Consider the following 23,339-nt stretch of genomic DNA (forward strand, 5'->3'; position numbering starts at 1 on the left):
GAGACCCCCCCCCGCAAAAATCTCTATGAGCCCCCCCCCCTTTTAATTTTTTTATGGTTAGCGCCCCGCCCCCGAAGCTCGAGGCGCCCCCCCCCCGAAGCTCGAGGCCCCCCCGCACCGCGGGCCCTGCGGACCATCAGCTACGCCACTGCGTGGCAGGGGACTCTCACTTACTAGGTTTGAGGGGAATATTAATTGGTACAATTTATGAGATCAGATATAAAACAAAGAATAAAAATATAAGAAAAATTTACATAAGGGAGAAAAAGTTACACGAATTTAGATATATATATATTCATAGAGTTTTTAATGTCATTATTCAAATTATTCAAATTATTATATAATAGACGACCTAAGTAATTAAAGATTAAGCCCGTCCAATGTAACGTGTAGGGAGAACGCCTAGATGGTTCCATAGAAATCAAAAACCTCACGCGCGTCATATTCAATTTTAAACAGTGAAAATAAAGAGCCTTGTAGAATCGGGTTTTTCCCCGAGAAAATAATTATCAGATATCAGATTATCCGCATTTACGTTCAGATCTTATCTGATCAGTTGATATAGGTTAAAATGCAAACCAGATAGTTTAAACCCGAAACTAATCTGAATTAACTGCAAACCGACAAACATAAGGTGAGTCATGCCTCACGGTTATCGATTTGACAATATCTTACGATTCAATTATTTTCGAAATTTTAATTACTGTTTATTTTAATTCATACATGGACGAAACGTTTAAGTTAGATAACTTCACCGAACTGAATCTGGTGAGATGAATTTTAGCGGATCTGATCAAACCGGTTACTTGGGATAATGAATCAGGTACAATTTGAAATCATAATTCTGGAAGAGGGGGATGTAAATGGTTAACTTGGTCTGAGCTACTGAATACCTTCTGATATTTGAGAATTACAACCTGAATAAAAACATTAGTTGGAAGCATTATCTTCTATTGCACACGGACACGAAAATTTTGGTTTTATAATTTATAAGCTATACCGAAATCCTTATGATCATTATAGAATTTCTTTGCCTCGGAAATCGAATGGTAACGAACTGGTAACAAATATTTCAACGGAAATGGAATGGGACTTTTCGCTTCAATTGCACTTCTCTCAATTAAATAATAATAATTAAATCATTCTGATAATGGGGTGTAGATATTGAAAAATTCACGACAAACTCACCGTGGTAAGAGGGCTTTGGCTATGGAAGTGCGCCTTTTTGTTTGCTCGAAGACCTATCGGTACGAGCTATTAGTAAGTTTTTAAATGTCTTCAAATTTGTTTAGGGTTTAGCTTTAGTATCCCTTTTCATAATGGACTAATCTACTTATTCGCTAATTTTGTCATCCTTAACAATGCATGACATAGGTGGTTCCTTTTAACTTAACATTGCGTATATACTAATCTCCACCACTCTCCCCCTATTCGGCTTTCCGTTGCTATGCAACTCGTTTTGAAATTTTTAATATTTAGGCTTATAGTTTCTCTATTCGGTTTTATAGTCGCGAGCCAGATTTCCCGCACGGTACTGACGAGTCCCAAATAGGACGAAACCGGTCTACCGTTGGATTTTCTGGCTATTTTATTTAATTTAATTTTTCATTCGAAGATCTATTTGGTCCGAGTTTCGCGTCTTTTTGTTTGCTCGAAGACCTATTGGTACGAGCTATTAGTAAGTTTTTAAATTTCTTCAAATTTGTTTAGGGTTTAGCTTTAGTATCCCTTTTCATAATGGACTAATCTACTTATTCGCTAATTTTATCATCCTTTACAATGCAGTATATAGGTGGTTCCTTTTAACTTGACCTTGAACCATGCCTTTAAGGTAATTCAATATTTATTCGGAAAACCGTTGGGTTTAGAAGATCGGTTCAAAATCAAAAAGTGTGCGACAACAATTTTTAGATACAGTGAGTTTGTCGTTAAATTTTCAATGCCGTAGCACAAGTATTTTCTAAATTTTTAACACCTAAGCGTGATATCTTGAACATTTTTACTTAATGACATTGGTTTTTTTTGTTAATTTTCTAGCCTTCCTTTTGGTCAACGCCAAAATGTGACGGCGCACATTTTTCTAATTGAAACCGAGTTTCTAAATTCAACGGTTCTCGAGATAAATTTCGAATGACCCTTGAAGACATGGTTCAAGGTCATTGAATTTTCTTTCATCACATGACCCCCGGCGTCGACTATGTGATCTGAAAATATGTTCATTGCGCCTGCCTACTAAAGCAAGCGCCAGCTCTATCATTGCCACCTGTATTATGGCAAGGCCCTTTTTATTAGAGATGGCAATGTCTCTATCTGATTCTTCGAAAAAACGACTTTAGTGGGGAGCGTGGTGCCATCTATTAATGGCAAAGGAAGCTAAAATTCAAAATAGTGAGACAATAACGTCGTCAGAGAACCATTGTAGAATATTTTAATTAGGCAACTTATACTCTACTTAGTGGACTTTAATCTAAATTATATATCCCATATCGCCAATCAACGCGAAGGGTACTTTTAAGTCCCGAATTTTGGGTCAAAATGTAGCGTAAGCATCTTGTTTGGATTTTGACGCTAGCGACATCTGTTGAAAAAAGAGTTACTTGGCGTCATCGCTAGTGACGTCGCCTATTTTCTGCAGAATACCACCAAGAACGTGTTCAGCATCAGCAAATTCTGATAAATACCCACTCGAATAATTCCGAAGAAAATTAATTGAATCCTGATTGAATCGAATAGTTGGAACCGTAATCCGGAAATACGAGCACAGCCATTAATCACCCACGTATCAAAACCTCGGTAATAGTTCGTCATCGGCGGCGTAGCACAGGGTGCATTATCCTGACATCGGACTATGCGGGGATCATCCGAAAATCATATCGATTTTAATTAAGCTTAACGAGATAATCCTACGAAGTTGCTCAAAATATGCGCTGAACCCAAGTTTCGGAAGCGGGAAAACTCACTTTTTTTTTGGGGCGTCCAACAAATATCATTTCGCTACCTCACGACAAAAATGTTGTATCTCAAAAATGTTTGATTTGAGAAAATGCCCGTTTCATAATGTTTTCAACAGCTATAGCATGTTTTACCAATATTTTATTTATTGTAGACTATTAGTGGATTTCGAGCAACTTTAAAAATCAGCTCAACACAGTCATTTTCCCAGAGTAAAAATAATTAAATCTTTTGTTGACACCTAAAAATAATCATCAATGAGACGCCCAGTAGCGGATTTACTGAAGGTGGGGCCCTAGGCAGATCTTGGTGGGGGCCTATGTAAGGACAGCGTAAAAACGCAAAACTCGCGTGTCCCGAAGCTGAGCTTATGTCACGAGAATAATGCTTTTTCAAATAATAAAGCAACAAGCCTGGTATGTTTTTCTTTTAAACCGAATCAGTGAAAAATCCACTGATTTCATCAGTGGTGGGGCCCTTCTGTTGGTGGGGGCCCATAGGACTGTGCCTAGTAGGCCTAGTCTTTAATCCGGCACTGGAGACACCCGGCTGATTTGATTTTGTTTAGGGGGGAACGACACCTTATTATAATCAAAATTTGATGGTTAAAGAATGAATATTTAGTGCAGTTACAACAGTTAAGGTGCTTCTTGTTTTAAAGTAATTAAATTCTACTCAAATTATAATAATATTTGTTTTTCGTTGGCTAACTATAATAGATCGATTTCGAAAATTCGAGGATAAAAATTCCCTTCCCCCTGTTGTGAAGACTTACTTCCCCTACGTCATAACGTCGTTCTCCTCTCCCAAGTTTGAGGGCAGATCAGATGACATTATGACGTAGAGAAAGCGAATCTAAATCGAGGTTAGATAATTTTCTCAATCGATATATTAATTTTCAAAATCATTACTCTTCCAAATGTACACCTTCAATTTTAGAAAAAAATGGAGTTACCGTACATTTGCCCCGGGGGGTTAGCTAGGACCCGAATCGAATCGCCTCCCGCGGAGAGCGCCCTTCGATCACAAAAAAAAATAAATAAGGGCCAAGTCTCGAGGTTTTTACCTCAGACGCACGAGGGCTTTCGGCGCGTGCACCGCTTCCTCTGACGTTCTCTCTCCCTCTCTCTGGCGCGATCATATTATTACATCGCATAAACCCGCGGACCTCGAAAGTCGGACACTTGGCTCGTCGTGATTTCGGGTAACCTGTTGATTGGCTGTCGAAGTCCTCCGTCGCCGGCCCCCCGATTCCGAGTCACTGCGTTGGTGCGGGGGCATATGGGCATCCCTTCGCTGGAACTGCCACCAGTTCTTCTCCGTCCAAGCGTAGTCGGTTAGAGCATTGTCCTTTTTCCCTTCGCAGGAGAAACCTACAGTCGGGACGCAGTTTTTTCCCTCTCATTCGCCGATTCATCCTTTCCGTCTCTGGGACGATGACGACTTCGCTGTGGACGATCACCTTCGCGTGTCTGTTCTTGCTCGGGGCAGTTACGTCCACCCTCCACGGTGGGCCCGTCGATCCTGACAACTACATGAACCCCGAAACCAGAACCGGAGGAGTCTCCAGGGTATGTTTGCCGTTCGTTCCCGACTGTTACGACCAGTGGTGAACCTTAAATCTCCGCGAAACTTTCACGATGGTTTTAGCTGGTATCGAGCCCTTAGATGGGTAGGAACCCCTCACAGCGAGGTCTGCGGGAGCTCTATTTACGCCACTGGTCACGAACATTTGTCTCTTGTCCGTGTATTACTAATCCTAAATTGGTCATTTTGACTCAAATTCCAGTTTTTGTCGAGTTACAAATACCTGAGAGCTAAAGTCAAGCGAGTCTAGATACCTGATTTTTGAAATAAATTCGAAAACAAATCTTCGGGTGTTTTTTAAGTTAGGCTGCCTAATTGCTTAATGTTTTCCAGAGTATTTTCCACCTAATCTCCTCATTTTAAATTTACTAATGTCATACTTGAAGATTTAAAGTCAAAACCTTGTTTTTCTCAAATAATAGGACTTAGAATTTCGCTCTCAAGTAACGCAATGTTTGTTTCTTTACTTTTCCGTTTGAAATGGGTACCTATCGTTATTTACGAAAGACACCAACTAGTTTATCCAAAAAAAATAGTATTAAGTTTTATAGTTAAATAGCGATGAAAGACCTCTGATATTGTTATAGGTTTTATCCTAAAGGAAAGATCCACCTTTTGTAAATTCTTTATTATAGGATTTTCGAACAGTTTTCAATAAAAAAAACGTTATAACCATTACAATTTCGAGGTGTACCATATGCTTGTTGGACGTGAAGTAAAAGTAGTTGGAAAAAATCTGTTCCATTGCGCCGAATCCCATTCGATCGAAAAACCCGCACTTCTCCGGGTTTAGGATTCGGTTTTATCCGTTTCAGCATCTGTCAGAACAGCATGCAGTGTTACCTAACCTAACTTAACCAGGCAATTTTTAAAGTGGTCAACTCATTTGCCCACTACCACCACAATTTCCTTTCCTTTCCTAAGCCAAACTATTTCCACTAAATTTTTTAAAGCAGATGAAAACTAAAAATTGTTATTATTTAGACACCCAGTTTTTACATTATGCTATTTTATTAAATTTTATTAGATACAAATACAAATTTTAAGCAATTTATTTTTGACATAAAAATTTAGCGTAAAAATTGAATATTGCGTCGGTCGATTAGAAAAATACAAAACCCGCCTTTGGGCTAATTTCATCAAAAACATTGGCGGAATTCGATCTAATGGGAATTCGGTCGAATGGGATTCGGCGCAATGGGAAGATACCGTTGGGAATAGACCAAAAAGATGGCTGATATATAATTCTTCACAATAACATCTTGAACGACTACAATGTAGATAAATAAATATAAAACATTATTGGTTATGGTTACGTATAATAATTCTGGGGATATTTTAAAGCGTATATTTTATAGCTGTATAAATTATAAAACCATATCATCATAATCGACATTCAAACGCGTTTTGTTCGGGGCATTGTGTTGAAGCCGTCTATAGTTTGTTTAGATGTGGGAATACTTGCAAGTGCTTCCTATGGAAAGAACCTAATTTCCAGCATATCTTTTTCCTCTACACCGAACAAACCCAATTTCTCAGTTTCGTGATGATTAGGATTATGTCATCTCTTTCTTAAAGCTTAAGAATGGTTTTAACTAGGCCAAAAACTCCGTGACGACGGGCTTCGATGAAAAAATATCTATTAGGCCTAAATAGGATTTTTCGCGGAGTTTTGGGCCTACTGGTTTCACGAGGGTATTGAGCAAATTTTACTTAAGTTACTATTTAAATTTTGAATTTATATTTGCCATTCACGTTGTGAACTGAATTTGGTAAATGACGTTTTGACTAAGGCTTAGTGATAAATTTTATTTTGTAAAATTCCGATTGAACCAAAATACGTGAAAATATGATTGGCAAATATCTTTATGATTATCGACAGATTAGTTTTTTTTTAAATAGAGCTAATACCCAAGGCACCACCTTCGACCACATAAGCAATGTTGCTTGTGCGTGATCAAGTAACAGGTGGCCGGGTTACAATGCGTAGGAGGGTGGTGGCAAGCCCTTCATGCCACGCGAGCCAACAGCTCCCTACACTAACTATTACCGTTAACCTCAGCAAGTTTTTATGGGTACTTTTCTTTCAAGAATTACAAGTGATATTCTTTAATTGTTTGATATCCGGAAATAACTGTTATCTATACAGGGTGTTTCAATAGTTTATGCAATAGTTTTTAAGGGATTGTAGGGAGTAAGTTGAGAAGTATGCCTGTTTTTCCACATTTTCCTACGATGAGTTAAAAGAGCGCCAAGGAGCTTCAAAATATGGCCTACTAGCCCCTGGAAGTAGGCTGCAACAAGCGCAAAACCAAGCAGCAGGGACTTTAAATACTGTTTAAGTTTACTTTTTTACGCTGGTTACCTCGATTTGTTTACTAAGTCCTTTTTTACCTATCATTTAAATGAACGAAAGCGATGTTACTATCTATGGATTCTAGAATCAATTCAGTTTGCTTAAATTCGTTCAGTTTTTAAAATGAAAAATTGAAACTCTATTAAATGAAACCACTCAAAAATTCCGAAATTCTAGAAAAGTACAGCTCGAATAACCAAAACCACTACAAAATTCCGAAATTCTAGAAAGGTACAGCTCGAATAACCAAAACCACTCAAAAATTCTAGAAAAATACAATTTGAATGTCCGTATCCGCTCAAAAATCAAAAATGCTTGAAAGGTACAGCTCGTATAACCAAAAACGCTCACGTATTTTCGAAAGATACAGCTCGAATAAACCAAACCGCTCAAACATTTGGTAAAAGTACAGCTCGAATAAACCAAACCGCTCAAACATTTGGTAAAAGTACAGCTCGAATAACCAAAACCGCTCAAACATTTGGTAAAAGTACACAGCTCGAATAACCCAAACCGCTCAAACATTTGGTAAAAATACAGCTCGAATAACCCAAACCGCTCAAACATTTGGTAAAAATACAGCTCGAATAACCAAAACCGCTAAAAAATTTGGTAAAAATACAGCTCGAATAACCCAAACCGCTCAAACATTTGGTAAAAATACAGCTCGAATAACCCAAACCGCTCAAACATTTGGTAAAAATAAAGCTCGAATAACCAAAACCGCTAAAAAATTTGGTAAAAATACAGCTCGAATAACCCAAACCGCTCAAACATTTGGTAAAAATACAGCTCGAATAACCAAAACCCCTCAAAAGTTCTAACATTTTGAAAAACTACAGCTCGAATAACCGATAACGCTAAAAAATGATGAAAAAATTGGCATTCTGCGAGTGAATCTAAAATTTGACCCAGCGTCACTTTCCCAGTTATGACGTGGCACTAAATACCTGGTACTTTCTAAAATTTGATGTCGCGTATTTCACCACATCCCTAGAACAAGGTTTCATTAAGAAAACTACCATAATGACACGCTTGTGAGTGGTTAAACTGGTTATGTTTTTGGAAAACAAACTTTAGACCCCGCCCTTTCGAAGTCTTTTGTTTCTTACCACAACAGAAAATAATCGATTTAATATTAGTTAAAGAAACCAACATCAAGCCATAGATAGTAGATTTTAGAGGATTAGTAAAAAGCCTGGTTTTTAGCCAAGGTTATTTGAAAAAAAAAACAAGTATCGCTAAGAGTGGACGGTACTGTTCGAAAAAGAAAAAAGATAAACACGAAGTCCATTTTTACGCCAAAAGGTTTTTTTATAGATTAAATATGATATACTAAATATCAGTTGATAGTTTTTATTGAATTAAAAAACCCAAATTAAAAATTACTAAAATATAAAGCGCAAAAAATTACGTAACAATATCAACCGCGTTAGATTGCCATTTTGAAATTTGAAGATCACGTGGTACAAACGACCTTGCAAGACTCCCTCGGAGTCTCTCGAGCTGATTGATACGCGGGGAGAAATAAAATGCACTGTGGAAGCTAGGAGCAACAAACACAAGGAGAACGCAGCTAGCCTTTAAACACGCTAACGAAGGGTTGTGTACGAATTTCATTGGACGAGCGTCACGAGCCTTTACGCTGAACGTTTTACGGGCAGGGGGGTGGAGACAATTTCCGAATTTTCCCCTTCCGACGGCAGCAGGCGCTAAAGCGTCTAGCCAATGAAAAAGGTACGCAAGAAACTCCACGACTTTTGACGGGTTGCGTTCTCCTTGTGGGGTGTTGTGTTTGTTGCTCCTAGGTGGAAGGGTATCGAAAACCTCTCCTCTTAATTTACTGTCCATGATCAAGCCTAATAGAATTCCATTTCATCCAGCCTTTTGAAGTGGAATACTGGTTTGCGGCCAATTTAGAGCGACGCCTTTGCTGAAACGTGAAAAGCAAAAATTGCTATAGTTCGGGACAGGCGAAGAGAAGATCAAATACCTTCAAATGTTTATACACAACCTACACCACAAATACGCAATTTCAGATTTAATTTAACCTTGGAGGACTACTTTATATATAGAGCGACCATATCCCTTAAAAGATTTCCCGTATTTGAGTACGCGAAATTGCGCTAGATGACGCTCTAAAAAAGGTAGTATTTCCTCGTCTCTGGGGGAGAAAAATAAACCTTTGTGGCGGCCTCGAACGGTGGGCTACGATACTGAGAACGGCACTCTTCTCGTAAAAGCTTGGTTTAAAATATTTAGAGATTTTATTATCAAACCTAAATAGACCATACATTCATAAGCCTTTCGGGGACATTTTCTTAAGAAATTCCTAAGTACAATATACTACGTTTTTGCGAAGGTTTTTTAGTGGAGTAGAAAATGATGTTGAAGATTGTATGGAACAAACGGTGTATAGGTCAAGGTTAGGGTAGCCTGCCGAAGAAACCCAGGGCCTGAGCAAACAGCTGCGGCGACAGGGAACGACCAACTATGTAGAGGGACTGTCCGATTACAAAAACACGTTATGTACGGACAAAGCTATAATCTGCTGATTAAGAGAGCTACGTGTAAACGGTTTTTACCATTTACCGCGGAAATGGGTGGGAATCGTATTGATCAGGAATCCATACCTCTACTTGGAATGTTTATGCTGGCGTATCGCGTATGGTAAGATCACTCTGACGGCTTTAGCACCGCCTACGAGATAAAAAATGAATTCCTGGTGGTAATGGTAACGTTTCTGCTTCCAATGCAGCTCTCTAGAGCATATCATAGCAAATTCTGGTGCATATTGGATTAGATATTAGATGGAACTTCGTGATATTGTGATTTTAAATAATGAAGACTATTTCTACACAAGATGGCGCTACACAACACTAGGCAGTTTCCAATCTTTTATTTCACCCTCGCGTTAATTGGTGCTTCTATAAAATAAAACCATAAAAATTAGAAGTATAAAATGTTTTTATCTGCTTCACGAGCGCAAGTTATTTAAGTGCTTTACTTGCACGCGAGTTTTCATATTCCGAAGGGTAAAAGTAAACTTACAGTATTTAAAGTCCCTGCTGCTTGGTTTGTGCTTGTTGCAGCCTACTTCCAGGGGCTAGTAGGCCACATTTTGAAGCTCTTTGGCGCTCTTTTATCTCATCGTAGGAAAATGTGGAAAAACAGGCATACTTCTCAACTCACCCCCTACAACTCCTTAAAAAATTTTGCATCACCTTTTGAAACACCCTGTATTACGACAAAAAAATATGGCGTCGTCTGGAAGTTGCTAAATATTCGATTCCAAAGTTCAACCAGGAAAATGAAACGTCTAAAACGTTCAAGTGACTCCTGACGTTGTTGTTCATACTTTTAGAGTGCTGTTCTTAACCTCTCTATTTTGAAGTAGAAAATCTTTCTTCGCGCAATAGCGCGCTGTGTGGAACGGCCAATGAATACCAATCCCGTGATTATTATGAAAGATTAAAGTTGTGGCGTATACAGTATCAGTGTTTCGCTTCGTGCCCCGGCAGCTTCAAGAATGCTTAAAACTTTGAATAGCCCAAGACGTACTAGGCGTAATTTATCTGGATGAACTTATTGTTGTTAATCTTCCATCTATGGCCACTTCCGCTAAACGCTTCTGAAAAACAAAATATTTCACTTTTATCAGTAGGTTGACGGTGAAGGTCAACTTTCGACCTCCGCTAGTATATATCAGTTCATTCCTTCTGACCATTGTTAAACCAAGATTGTTTTTATAATATAATTCATATTAATTAATTAAGTCAATGATATGTAACGTTCATTTTTCCGCTAAACAATAACTGTACTACATTTGTCAAAACCAAGTAAAGTAAAGATGAGATACCTTTTTCAAAAACAAGTAAAGTAAAGGCAGAGACCTTTTTCAAAACCAAGTAAAGTAAAGGCAGCGAACTTTGGCGAAACCAAGTAAAGTAAAGGCAGTGACCTTTTTCAAAACCAAGTAAAGTAAAGGCAGCGAACTTTGGCGAAACCAAGTAAAGTAAAGGCAGAGACCTTTTTCAAAACCAAGTAAAGTAAAGGCAGCGAACTTTGGCGAAACCAAGTAAAGTAAAGGCAGAGACCTTTTTCAAAACCAAGTAAAGTAAAGGCAGCGAACTTTGGCGAAACCAAGTAAAGTAAAGGTAGTGACCTTTTTCAAAACCAAGTAAAGTAAAGGCAGCGAACTTTGGCGAAACCAAGTAAAGTAAAGGCAGAGACCTTTTTCAAAACCAAGTAAAGTAAAGGCAGCGAACTTTGGCGAAACCAAGTAAAGTAAAGGCAGAGACCTTTTTCAAAACCAAGTAAAGTAAAGGCAGCGAACTTTGGCGAAACCAAGTAAAGTAAAGGCAGAGACCTTTTTCAAAACCAAGTAAAGTAAAGGCAGCGAACTTTGGCGAAACCAAGTAAAGTAAAGGCAGAGACCTTTTTCAAAACCAAGTAAAGTAAAGGCAGCGAACTTTGGCGAAACCAAGTAAAGTAAAGGCAGTGACCTTTTTCAAAACCAAGTAAAGTAAAGGCAGCGAACTTTGGCGAAACCAAGTAAAGTAAAGGCAGAGACCTTTTTCAAAACCAAGTAAAGTAAAGGCAGCGAACTTTGGCGAAACCAAGTAAAGTAAAGGCAGAGACCTTTTTCAAAACCAAGTAAAGTAAAGGCAGCGAACTTTGGCGAAACCAAGTAAAGTAAAGGCAGAGACCTTTTTCAAAACCAAGTAAAGTAAAGGCAGCGAACTTTGGCGAAACCAAGTAAAGTAAAGGCAGAGACCTTTTTCAAAACCAAGTAAAGTAAAGGCAGCGAACTTTGGCGAAACCAAGTAAAGTAAAGGTAGAGACCTTTTTCAAAACCAAGTAAAGTAAATGCAGCGAACTTTGGCGAAACCAAGTAAAGTAAAGGCAGAGACCTTTTTCAAAACCAAGTAAAGTAAAGGCAGCGAACTTTGGCGAAACCAAGTAAAGTAAAGGTAGAGACCTTTTTCAAAACCAAGTAAAGTAAAGGCAGCGAACTTTGGCGAAACCAAGTAAAGTAAAGGTAGAGACCTTTTTCAAAACCAAGTAAAGTAAAGGCAGCGAACTTTGGCGAAACCAAGTAAAGTAAAGGTAGAGACCTTTTTCAAAACCAAGTAAAGTAAAGGCAGCGAACTTTGGCGAAACCAAGTAAAGTAAAGGTAGAGACCTTTTTCAAAACCAAGTAAAGTAAAGGCAGCGAACTTTGGCTAAACCAAGTAAAGTAAAGGCAGAGACCTTTTTCAAAACCAAGTAAAGTAAAGGCAGCGAACTTTGGCGAAACCAAGTAAAGTAAAGGTAGAGACCTTTTTCAAAACCAAGTAAAGTAAATGCAGCGAACTTTGGCGAAACCAAGTAAAGTAAAGGTAGAGACCTTTTTCAAAACCAAGTAAAGTAAAGGCAGCGAACTTTGGCGAAACCAAGTAAAGTAAAGATAGAGACCTTTTTCAAAACCAAGTAAAGTAAAGGCAGCGAACTTTGGCGAAACCAAGTAAAGTAAAGGTAGAGACCTTTTTCAAAACCAAGTAAAGTAAAGGCAGCGAACTTTGGCGAAACCAAGTAAAGTAAAGGCAGAGACCTTTTTCAAAACCAAGTAAAGTAAAGGCAGCGAACTTTGGCGAAACCAAGTAAAATAATGGCAGGGACTTTTTTCAAAACCAAGTAAAGTAAAGGTAGATACTTTTTTAAAACCAAGAAAAGTAAAGGTAGATACCATTTTCAAAACCAAGTAAAGTAAAGGCAGATACTTTTTCAAAAACAAGTAAAGTAAAGGTAGAGACCTTTTTCAAAACCAAGTAAAGTAAAGTAAAGGTAGATACCTTTTTCAAAACCAAGTAAAGTAAAGGCCGCGAACTTTGGCGAAACCAAGTAAAGTAAAGGCAGAGACCTTTTTGAAAACCAAGTAAAGTAAAGGCAGCGACCTTTGGCGAAACCAAGTAAAGTAAAGGCAGAGACCCTTTTCAAAACCTAGTAAAGTAAAGGTAGAGACCTTTTTCAAAACCAAGTAAAGTAAAGGCAGCGAACTTTGGCGAAACCAAGTAAAGTAAAGGCAGATACCTTTTTCAAAACCAAGTAAAGTAAAGGCAGCGAGCTTTCGCGAAACCAAGTAAAGTAAAGGCAGATACTTTTCGCGAAATCAAGTAAAGAAAGGCAGCGACCTTTTTCAAAACCAAGTAAAGTAAAGGCAGCGAACTTTGGCGAAACCAAGTAAAGTAAAGGCAGTGACCTTTTTCAAAACCAAGTAAAGTAAAGGCAGCGAACTTTGGCGAAACCAAGTAAAGTAAAGGCAGAGACCTTTTTCAAAACCAAGTAAAGTAAAGGCAGCGAACTTTGGCGAAACCAAGTAAAGTAAAGGCAGAGACCTTTTTCAAAACCAAGTAAAGTAAAGGCAGCGAACTTTGGCGAAACCAAGTAAAGTAAAGGCAGAGACCTTTTTCAAAACCAAGTAAAGTAAAGGCAGCGAACTTTGGCGAAACCAAGTAAAGTAAAGGCAGAGACCTTTTTCAAAACCAAGTAAAGTAAAGGCAGCGAACTTTGGCGAAACCAAGTAAAGTAAAGGCAGTGACCTTTTTCAAAACCAAGTAAAGTAAAGGCAGCGAACTTTGGCGAAACCAAGTAAAGTAAAGGCAGAGACCTTTTTCAAAACCAAGTAAAGTAAAGGCAGCGAACTTTGGCGAAACCAAGTAAAGTAAAGGCAGAGACCTTTTTCAAAACCAAGTAAAGTAAAGGCAGCGAACTTTGGCGAAACCAAGTAAAGTAAAGGCAGAGACCTTTTTCAAAACCAAGTAAAGTAAAGGCAGCGAACTTTGGCGAAACCAAGTAAAGTAAAGGCAGAGACCTTTTTCAAAACCAAGTAAAGTAAAGGCAGCGAACTTTGGCGAAACCAAGTAAAGTAAAGGTAGAGACCTTTTTCAAAACCAAGTAAAGTAAATGCAGCGAACTTTGGCGAAACCAAGTAAAGTAAAGGCAGAGACCTTTTTCAAAACCAAGTAAAGTAAAGGCAGCGAACTTTGGCGAAACCAAGTAAAGTAAAGGTAGAGACCTTTTTCAAAACCAAGTAAAGTAAAGGCAGCGAACTTTGGCGAAACCAAGTAAAGTAAAGGTAGATACCTTTTTCAAAACCAAGTAAAGTAAAGGCAGCGAACTTTGGCGAAACCAAGTAAAGTAAAGGTAGAGACCTTTTTCAAAACCAAGTAAAGTAAAGGCAGCGAACTTTGGCGAAACCAAGTAAAGTAAAGGTAGAGACCTTTTTCAAAACCAAGTAAAGTAAAGGCAGCGAACTTTGGCTAAACCAAGTAAAGTAAAGGCAGAGACCTTTTTCAAAACCAAGTAAAGTAAAGGCAGCGAACTTTGGCGAAACCAAGTAAAGTAAAGGTAGAGACCTTTTTCAAAACCAAGTAAAGTAAATGCAGCGAACTTTGGCGAAACCAAGTAAAGTAAAGGTAGAGACCTTTTTCAAAACCAAGTAAAGTAAAGGCAGCGAACTTTGGCGAAACCAAGTAAAGTAAAGATAGAGACCTTTTTCAAAACCAAGTAAAGTAAAGGCAGCGAACTTTGGCGAAACCAAGTAAAGTAAAGGTAGAGACCTTTTTCAAAACCAAGTAAAGTAAAGGCAGCGAACTTTGGCGAAACCAAGTAAAGTAAAGGCAGAGACCTTTTTCAAAACCAAGTAAAGTAAAGGCAGCGAACTTTGGCGAAACCAAGTAAAATAATGGCAGGGACCTTTTTCAAAACCAAGTAAAGTAAAGGTAGATACTTTTTTAAAACCAAGAAAAGTAAAGGTAGATACCATTTTCAAAACCAAGTAAAGTAAAGGCAGATACTTTTTCAAAAACAAGTAAAGTAAAGGTAGAGACCTTTTTCAAAACCAAGTAAAGTAAAGTAAAGGTAGATACCTTTTTCAAAACCAAGTAAAGTAAAGGCCGCGAACTTTGGCGAAACCAAGTAAAGTAAAGGCAGAGACCTTTTTGAAAACCAAGTAAAGTAAAGGCAGCGACCTTTGGCGAAACCAAGTAAAGTAAAGGCAGAGACCTTTTTCAAAACCTAGTAAAGTAAAGGTAGAGACCTTTTTCAAAACCAAGTAAAGTAAAGGCAGCGAACTTTGGCGAAACCAAGTAAAGTAAAGGTAGAGACCTTTTTCAAAACCAAGTAAAGTAAAGGCAGCGAACTTTGGCGAAACCAAGTAAAGTAAAGGTAGAGACCTTTTTCAAAACCAAGTAAAGTAAAGGCAGCGAACTTTGGCGAAACCAAGTAAAGTAAAGGTAGAGACCTTTTTCAAAACCAAGTAAAGTAAAGGCAGCGAACTTTGGCTAAACCAAGTAAAGTAAAGGCAGAGACCTTTTTCAAAACCAAGTAAAGTAAAGGCAGCGAACTTTGGCGAAACCAAGTAAAGTAAAGGTAGAGACCTTTTTCAAAACCAAGTAAAGTAAATGCAGCGAACTTTGGCGAAACCAAGTAAAGTAAAGGTAGAGACCTTTTTCAAAACCAAGTAAAGTAAAGGCAGCGAACTTTGGCGAAACCAAGTAAAGTAAAGATAGAGACCTTTTTCAAAACCAAGTAAAGTAAAGGCAGCGAACTTTGGCGAAACCAAGTAAAGTAAAGGTAGAGACCTTTTTCAAAACCAAGTAAAGTAAAGGCAGCGAACTTTGGCGAAACCAAGTAAAGTAAAGGCAGAGACCTTTTTCAAAACCAAGTAAAGTAAAGGCAGCGAACTTTGGCGAAACCAAGTAAAATAATGGCAGGGACTTTTTTCAAAACCAAGTAAAGTAAAGGTAGATACTTTTTTAAAACCAAGAAAAGTAAAGGTAGATACCATTTTCAAAACCAAGTAAAGTAAAGGCAGATACTTTTTCAAAAACAAGTAAAGTAAAGGTAGAGACCTTTTTCAAAACCAAGTAAAGTAAAGTAAAGGTAGATACCTTTTTCAAAACCAAGTAAAGTAAAGGCCGCGAACTTTGGCGAAACCAAGTAAAGTAAAGGCAGAGACCTTTTTGAAAACCAAGTAAAGTAAAGGCAGCGACCTTTGGCGAAACCAAGTAAAGTAAAGGCAGAGACCCTTTTCAAAACCTAGTAAAGTAAAGGTAGAGACCTTTTTCAAAACCAAGTAAAGTAAAGGCAGCGAACTTTGGCGAAACCAAGTAAAGTAAAGGCAGATACCTTTTTCAAAACCAAGTAAAGTAAAGGCAGCGAGCTTTCGCGAAACCAAGTAAAGTAAAGGCAGATACTTTTCGCGAAATCAAGTAAAGAAAGGCAGCGACCTTTTTCAAAACCAAGTAAAGTAAAGGCAGCGAACTTTGGCGAAACCAAGTAAAGTAAAGGCAGTGACCTTTTTCAAAACCAAGTAAAGTAAAGGCAGCGAACTTTGGCGAAACCAAGTAAAGTAAAGGCAGAGACCTTTTTCAAAACCAAGTAAAGTAAAGGCAGCGAACTTTGGCGAAACCAAGTAAAGTAAAGGCAGAGACCTTTTTCAAAACCAAGTAAAGTAAAGGCAGCGAACTTTGGCGAAACCAAGTAAAGTAAAGGCAGAGACCTTTTTCAAAACCAAGTAAAGTAAAGGCAGCGAACTTTGGCGAAACCAAGTAAAGTAAAGGCAGAGACCTTTTTCAAAACCAAGTAAAGTAAAGGCAGCGAACTTTGGCGAAACCAAGTAAAGTAAAGGCAGTGACCTTTTTCAAAACCAAGTAAAGTAAAGGCAGCGAACTTTGGCGAAACCAAGTAAAGTAAAGGCAGAGACCTTTTTCAAAACCAAGTAAAGTAAAGGCAGCGAACTTTGGCGAAACCAAGTAAAGTAAAGGCAGAGACCTTTTTCAAAACCAAGTAAAGTAAAGGCAGCGAACTTTGGCGAAACCAAGTAAAGTAAAGGCAGAGACCTTTTTCAAAACCAAGTAAAGTAAAGGCAGCGAACTTTGGCGAAACCAAGTAAAGTAAAGGCAGAGACCTTTTTCAAAACCAAGTAAAGTAAAGGCAGCGAACTTTGGCGAAACCAAGTAAAGTAAAGGTAGAGACCTTTTTCAAAACCAAGTAAAGTAAATGCAGCGAACTTTGGCGAAACCAAGTAAAGTAAAGGCAGAGACCTTTTTCAAAACCAAGTAAAGTAAAGGCAGCGAACTTTGGCGAAACCAAGTAAAGTAAAGGTAGAGACCTTTTTCAAAACCAAGTAAAGTAAAGGCAGCGAACTTTGGCGAAACCAAGTAAAGTAAAGGTAGATACCTTTTTCAAAACCAAGTAAAGTAAAGGCAGCGAACTTTGGCGAAACCAAGTAAAGTAAAGGTAGAGACCTTTTTCAAAACCAAGTAAAGTAAAGGCAGCGAACTTTGGCGAAACCAAGTAAAGTAAAGGTAGAGACCTTTTTCAAAACCAAGTAAAGTAAAGGCAGCGAACTTTGGCTAAACCAAGTAAAGTAAAGGCAGAGACCTTTTTCAAAACCAAGTAAAGTAAAGGCAGCGAACTTTGGCGAAACCAAGTAAAGTAAAGGTAGAGACCTTTTTCAAAACCAAGTAAAGTAAATGCAGCGAACTTTGGCGAAACCAAGTAAAGTAAAGGTAGAGACCTTTTTCAAAACCAAGTAAAGTAAAGGCAGCGAACTTTGGCGAAACCAAGTAAAGTAAAGATAGAGACCTTTTTCAAAACCAAGTAAAGTAAAGGCAGCGAACTTTGGCGAAACCAAGTAAAGTAAAGGTAGAGACCTTTTTCAAAACCAAGTAAAGTAAAGGCAGCGAACTTTGGCGAAACCAAGTAAAGTAAAGGCAGAGACCTTTTTCAAAACCAAGTAAAGTAAAGGCAGCGAACTTTGGCGAAACCAAGTAAAATAATGGCAGGGACCTTTTTCAAAACCAAGTAAAGTAAAGGTAGATACTTTTTTAAAACCAAGAAAAGTAAAGGTAGATACCATTTTCAAAACCAAGTAAAGTAAAGGCAGATACTTTTTCAAAAACAAGTAAAGTAAAGGTAGAGACCTTTTTCAAAACCAAGTAAAGTAAAGTAAAGGTAGATACCTTTTTCAAAACCAAGTAAAGTAAAGGCCGCGAACTTTGGCGAAACCAAGTAAAGTAAAGGCAGAGACCTTTTTGAAAACCAAGTAAAGTAAAGGCAGCGACCTTTGGCGAAACCAAGTAAAGTAAAGGCAGAGACCTTTTTCAAAACCTAGTAAAGTAAAGGTAGAGACCTTTTTCAAAACCAAGTAAAGTAAAGGCAGCGAACTTTGGCGAAACCAAGTAAAGTAAAGGCAGATACCTTTTTCAAAACCAAGTAAAGTAAAGGCAGCGAGCTTTCGCGAAACCAAGTAAAGTAAAGGCAGATACTTTTCGCGAAATCAAGTAAAGAAAGGCAGCGACCTTTTTCAAAAACAAGTAAAGTAAGGGCCGATGCCTTTTTCAAAACCAAGTAAAGGAAAGGCAGCGAACTTTGGCGAAACCAAGTAAAGTAAAGGTAGATACTTTTTCAAAACCAAGTAAAGTAAAGGTAGATACTTTTTCAAAACCAAGTAAAGTAAAGGTAGATACTTTTCAAAAACAAGTAAAGTAAAGGTAGAGACCTTTTTCAAAAACAAGTAAAGTAAAGGTAGAGACCTTTTTCAAAACCAAGTAAAGTAAAGTAAAGGTAGATACCTTTTTTCAAAAACAAGTAAAGTAAAGGCAGCGACCTTTTTCAAAACCAAGTAAAGTAAAGGTAAAGGCCTTTTTCAGAACCAAGTAAAACCTTTTGTAAAACTTCAGAAGGCTTGTCTCTGGTAGACCAACTTTAAATTAGAATCGAGTGCTAAATAGAAAAAGATTTCAAATCAAATAATTCTAAATAATAGTTTGGATAAGTTTGGTCTGAAATTATGCGCGTATCGATTCGAATAACGGGCGACAGTTTTGAGCATTTATGACGAAAGTTCTTATTGGGAGCAACCGCGAAAGAATCTAAAATAAGTGAGGCAAAAAAATTGTCGAGTCGGCTGGAAGTAGGCGAGATTGGGACGCGGGGAATTCTAGAGAAATTCGAACAATATCGTCGTTACTAGTTCCGAAAAACTTTTCATTTCTCCGCTTTCGTCATAATTTTCACTTCTTCCTGGAAATAAAGAAGAACCTACAATCGAAGGCATTGATAGGCACTCTGGGGAAAAAACTCAAGCACCGATAGCGCTCCTTAGCTCAATAACCACTAACGCTCGCTCTTTTTCGAGAAGAAAAATAGGAGCTCGTCTTTTTAACTCCTTTTTGGGCGGGGAATATTGGTGGAAAAATTGTCTCTCCTCTAATTGATTCACTTTTTCTAAAAACGATGGTTTGAGGTTCAATTTCGCTCAAAATGGTGTTGCCCATCTAATAATAATAATAATAATCAGCTAGGCTAATAGCCTTGGCACCACCTTTGACCTAAGTCGTCAAGCGACTTTTGAAGCCATTAAATCAGGTGGCCGGGTTACAATGAGTAGGAGGGTGGTGGCAAGCCCTGCATGTCACGTGACCGAGCCAACAGCTGGGATAGAACTCGGCTCCTCTTGCTGCGAGGCGAAAGTGCTAACCACTCCGCCACCCCACTGTTCGAAGCCTTGATGCAATCCCAATAAATTAATATAACCAGATCGTATGATGGTATTTTCCCGCTCAGAATCCCGTCGACAAAATATTACGCGAGGAATGTTTCAGTAGCGGCGCTAAGGTTTTTTCACAGGTGGGCTAATTATTTTGTGGCCCTTAGCGGGAACCTTGGATTGACCATATTTCGGAAAAGTGGTGAAATCGAAAAAACACAAAATTTTCCAGGAAGCGAGAAGAGCAAGGTCGTTTTATTGTTGCGGCTCTCGTCGCGTTTTGTGGACCCCCTACTGACCTTGTATCTGACCTGGAGGGGACACGTGCATGCCTGGTATATTTCCCTAAATTCCCATAAGCCCCTTTATTTTCAACTTTCTCTCAATTTCCGCTACCTTCCTCCCGAATCCATATGTCTACTACCTTTTTGAGTAAACAAATTGATTTGGAAAGATTTTTTCCAGAAAAAAGGTTTCTTGGCAATAAAACAAATTTCTAGAGATAATGAAAATTCATAAATTAAAATATGTGGCCTCTTAATTATGAATATGTGGCCCTTTTAATATAAATATGTGGCCCCTCTCAGAAATGCAGGGGGGCTAAAGCCCACTTCAGCCCACCCTTAGCGCCGCTACTGGAATGTTTCATGGAGGAAATGTTAGGAGTCTTTAAGTAAAACAATTTTAACGCGTAACCGTTACAGCAAAAAAGTTGATTGACACCGGGTCGTTTTTTTTTTTTGCTCGTGATGACGTCAATGCAGAAGTTTCACAGCTGGGGTCCTCACTCGTGGCTTAACCTCTTCTTGGACAGTTTTTTGGAAATGGCACCACTTCCTATCCCCAAATAAAGCCAGGGTCAATCAAGACCTTATAAGCCGCGTTCACACTAGACTAGTGCTCAGCATTCGATTAATTTTTATCCATGAATAAAATAAGCTCGGCGATATTTAAATAATATTTATTTAAATAACCAATAGTTGAATAAAAATTGTAAAATGTTTGAATAATCGAAAGAGAATAAGCCTATTATTTATAAAACAAACAATTATTTAAATAAATGCCACTTTTATTCAAATAAATGCCACTTTTATTCAAATAAATGCCACTTTTATTCAAATAAATGCCACTTTTATTCAAATAAATGCTTGGTTGCGTAAAAAAAATAATTAAATAAGTTAAAAGGAATAAATGATATTCTTTTTACCAACGTTTTTTAAATAAATCGGAAATTTTTTGGATAATGAATAAACAATTCCGAGCACTACATTAGACACTTTGTCAACGTTTTGAAACGATTTTGAAAGATCAAATTGTAAAATTTTGGGATCGAATGTATTTATCGTATACCTATTAATACAGTTGACACCGAAAATGTTCAATTTGATCTTTCGAAACCATTTCAAAACGTTGCCAAAGTGTTTAGTGTGAATACGACTAAATTTCAGTTTAAGTCGATTAACTACGAAGTGATTTGAAAAATCAGTAACTGAACTGATTTTGAGATTTCAGAGTACGATTTTTGGTTTTTAGTTCCAGCACTATTGCAATTACCGAAATGTAGTAGTAGTTGTAGTCTAATGCCGCGACAGCATTATATATTTTTTAAACGGGACTCTCCGCGCGCGAGACGGACGCTCACGGCCACAGAACTTTGGAAATTAATTTTCAATATATTCCACGACTCTATCATAGTCTAGCGTGCAAGGACAATCAATATACACGCATACGCCTTTGTAAATGACTACACCTCGCGAGTTAGTTGCGGTGGTATAGGCCGTAATTTTGGGTCCTTGATTTCTCGGCAACCGCTGAGTTCACAACTATAAACGATAGGTACATTTATGGGTTATTAAATTTTATCTCTATCGCGATACCCATTGGGGCCCTCGGGGGCCCTTAAATTTGGGAACTTGATTTCTTGGAAACCGCTGAGACCACATATGTAAATGATACGTTGATTCATGAGGTATAAAGTTTTCTGGATAGTCATGCCAATTGGGGACCTTGGGGGCCTATACATTTGTAGAACTAATAGACTGATTTTGAGATTCGGGAACTGATTTTCTCCCAGATTTCGGGATTTTCAAGTTGATTTCAAGATTTCCAAAATCATTTTTCTCTAGAGTGTAGGTATGTCGGACCACTCGAGTACTAGCTTTATGAACCATCTACCCATCCACAAGGACTCGTAAAGTGTTATCCGTTTTCATTGTATATCGTTGTATGATGCTTTGTTGACCGTTGTGTTGTTTTCAATGTTTTGAAAAGTGTTAATGTTTAACACCGTAACGTTTCAGCTGGAATTCGGCAAACGGTCGACGATGTTGTTAAACAAGTTAATGCACGCCTTGCACAAGGCGCTGCGGACGGAGGGTGCCATGGGCCAACAGATGGAGCTGCACCGGCGTGGAGAGGGAAAGATGTTCTGGAGATGCTACTTCAACGCCGTCTCTTGCTTCCGCCGGAAGTGACGAAACCCCTTCTTCGTTCAGCCCTACAGCTTAGTGGCTCTTCTTTCGATGTTCTCATTGGTTGGCGTCGCAACCGCGACTCTTTTCTTCGCTCTCGTACGGTGTCCCCATCTACCGGGTAACGGCAACTTTTATTTCCCTTCCGAATTATCGTTTGACGCCGGAGTTCCGTCTACACTTTGATTTCGTTTAAACTTAAATTTCATAGTCGTCCCGTTTTGTAATTTGTATGTCTAAACTGTTTTTATTTCGGGACTTTGAATTCGGAAATTATATTTTCCACGTATACTGTTAACAATAAATGACTACTAACGTCTTTTTCATTTTCACAATTTATATCTTTTCTATCATCCACGAAAATGGCGCTTGCACGTATTTATAGATACGTCAATTTCCCACGAGTGATTCAAATTCAAGTTTTCGTAGCACGAGATATGGGTCATTAACACGTATCCTCAATAATATTTGATCTTAAGACTTAGTTGGTTGGCTCTAAATGACGTAAGACTGTGACGTCGAAGACTGAAAAGTTTCGCGTGGATTGAAAATATTGCTCGCTAAATTTGTCTAGATAGATTATATTTAAAGGGGAACGGTCAAGCTTTAACCAGTTAGATAGCCCAATAGCCCTTTAAAAACTAAAATTTATGGCGAAAACCGCATCAAAAAATATTGAGTGATTAATTTTTAACAAAATAAAGAAATTTCGGGAAATCGAAAAGCGCGCGTCCGCCGCGACACCTGGTGAGAAGTCGGTGAGACAGAAAAACAACGTAAAAGCGCGCGCTGCTGAAGACCCAAAAAATAGGTTTTGCACGCGCGGCGCGTTCCAGTTATAAGAGACTTAAGCCTAAATTGCGCGATTTTAAAAGTTAGGATAGTTCGCAAATCGCTCATACGGGGTTAGGGGCGCTGGCGTCAGCCGCTAAGATGGCGGCGAAAATTCAAACCCAAACACCTGGCGTTATTTTTCGTTTCAACTTTTTGGGCCAAAAGCTATTTTTTCAAGACAAAAAAAGGTACGTGTTAGAATATTGAACGTCTTGTTAATCTTTTGATACGGAAATAAGGCCATATTTGGAAAAGCTTGGCCGTTCCCCTTTAAGAGGGATAATTTCGTCCTGAATTGTTTGAACCATGAAATGACGGTCATCATCCGTGCTAACTGTTGTGGAATTCGTATTATCTAAAATATCTTTGTAATAAATGAAATGTATTTAGCACATATGTCTTATAATTAGTATTTATCTTATTAAATGTCTAGTGCAAGTATAAATTATTTTAACTTTACTTTAAAACCAACATAATTATGCCTTTGTATAAGATTTCCATAGAAACAAGATGAAACGAGACCTTGCACGGGACATTCTTTTAATGGACTGCAAATATACAATTCTTTTAATCTCTGTGCATTTGAAAAGGTTACCATGGA

The 23,339-nt window shown here is 38.2% G+C and overlaps 1 protein-coding gene across 1 annotated transcript; it reads left to right on the forward strand.

Annotated features, from left to right (window-relative positions):
* The first annotated feature begins 1,584 nt into the window (after window positions 1-1,584).
* AstCC (Allatostatin double C) lies at window positions 1,585-22,194 on the forward strand. The gene is made up of 3 exons (XM_090160819.1): window positions 1,585-1,678; window positions 4,319-4,523; window positions 21,734-22,194. Exons 2-3 carry the CDS (start codon window positions 4,389-4,391, stop codon window positions 21,905-21,907), a joined length of 309 nt encoding a protein of 102 aa, XP_090016945.1. The 5' UTR covers window positions 1,585-1,678; window positions 4,319-4,388; the 3' UTR covers window positions 21,908-22,194.
* The last annotated feature ends 1,145 nt before the right edge of the window (window positions 22,195-23,339 follow it).

This window comes from Leiobunum rupestre, chromosome 10 (assembly GCF_980474605.1).
Source record: "Leiobunum rupestre chromosome 10, qqLeiRupe1.1.hap1, whole genome shotgun sequence".
Taxonomy (NCBI): domain Eukaryota; kingdom Metazoa; phylum Arthropoda; class Arachnida; order Opiliones; family Sclerosomatidae; genus Leiobunum; species Leiobunum rupestre.

Bases quoted from the DNA above. Each gene is read 5' to 3' on its own strand.
- AstCC (XM_090160819.1), top strand. From the start codon at position 4,389: ATGACGACTTCGCTGTGGACGATCACCTTCGCGTGTCTGTTCTTGCTC. The intron at 4,524-21,733 runs GTATGTTTGCCG...GTAACGTTTCAG, and splicing joins GAACCGGAGGAGTCTCCAGG to CTGGAATTCGGCAAACGGTC.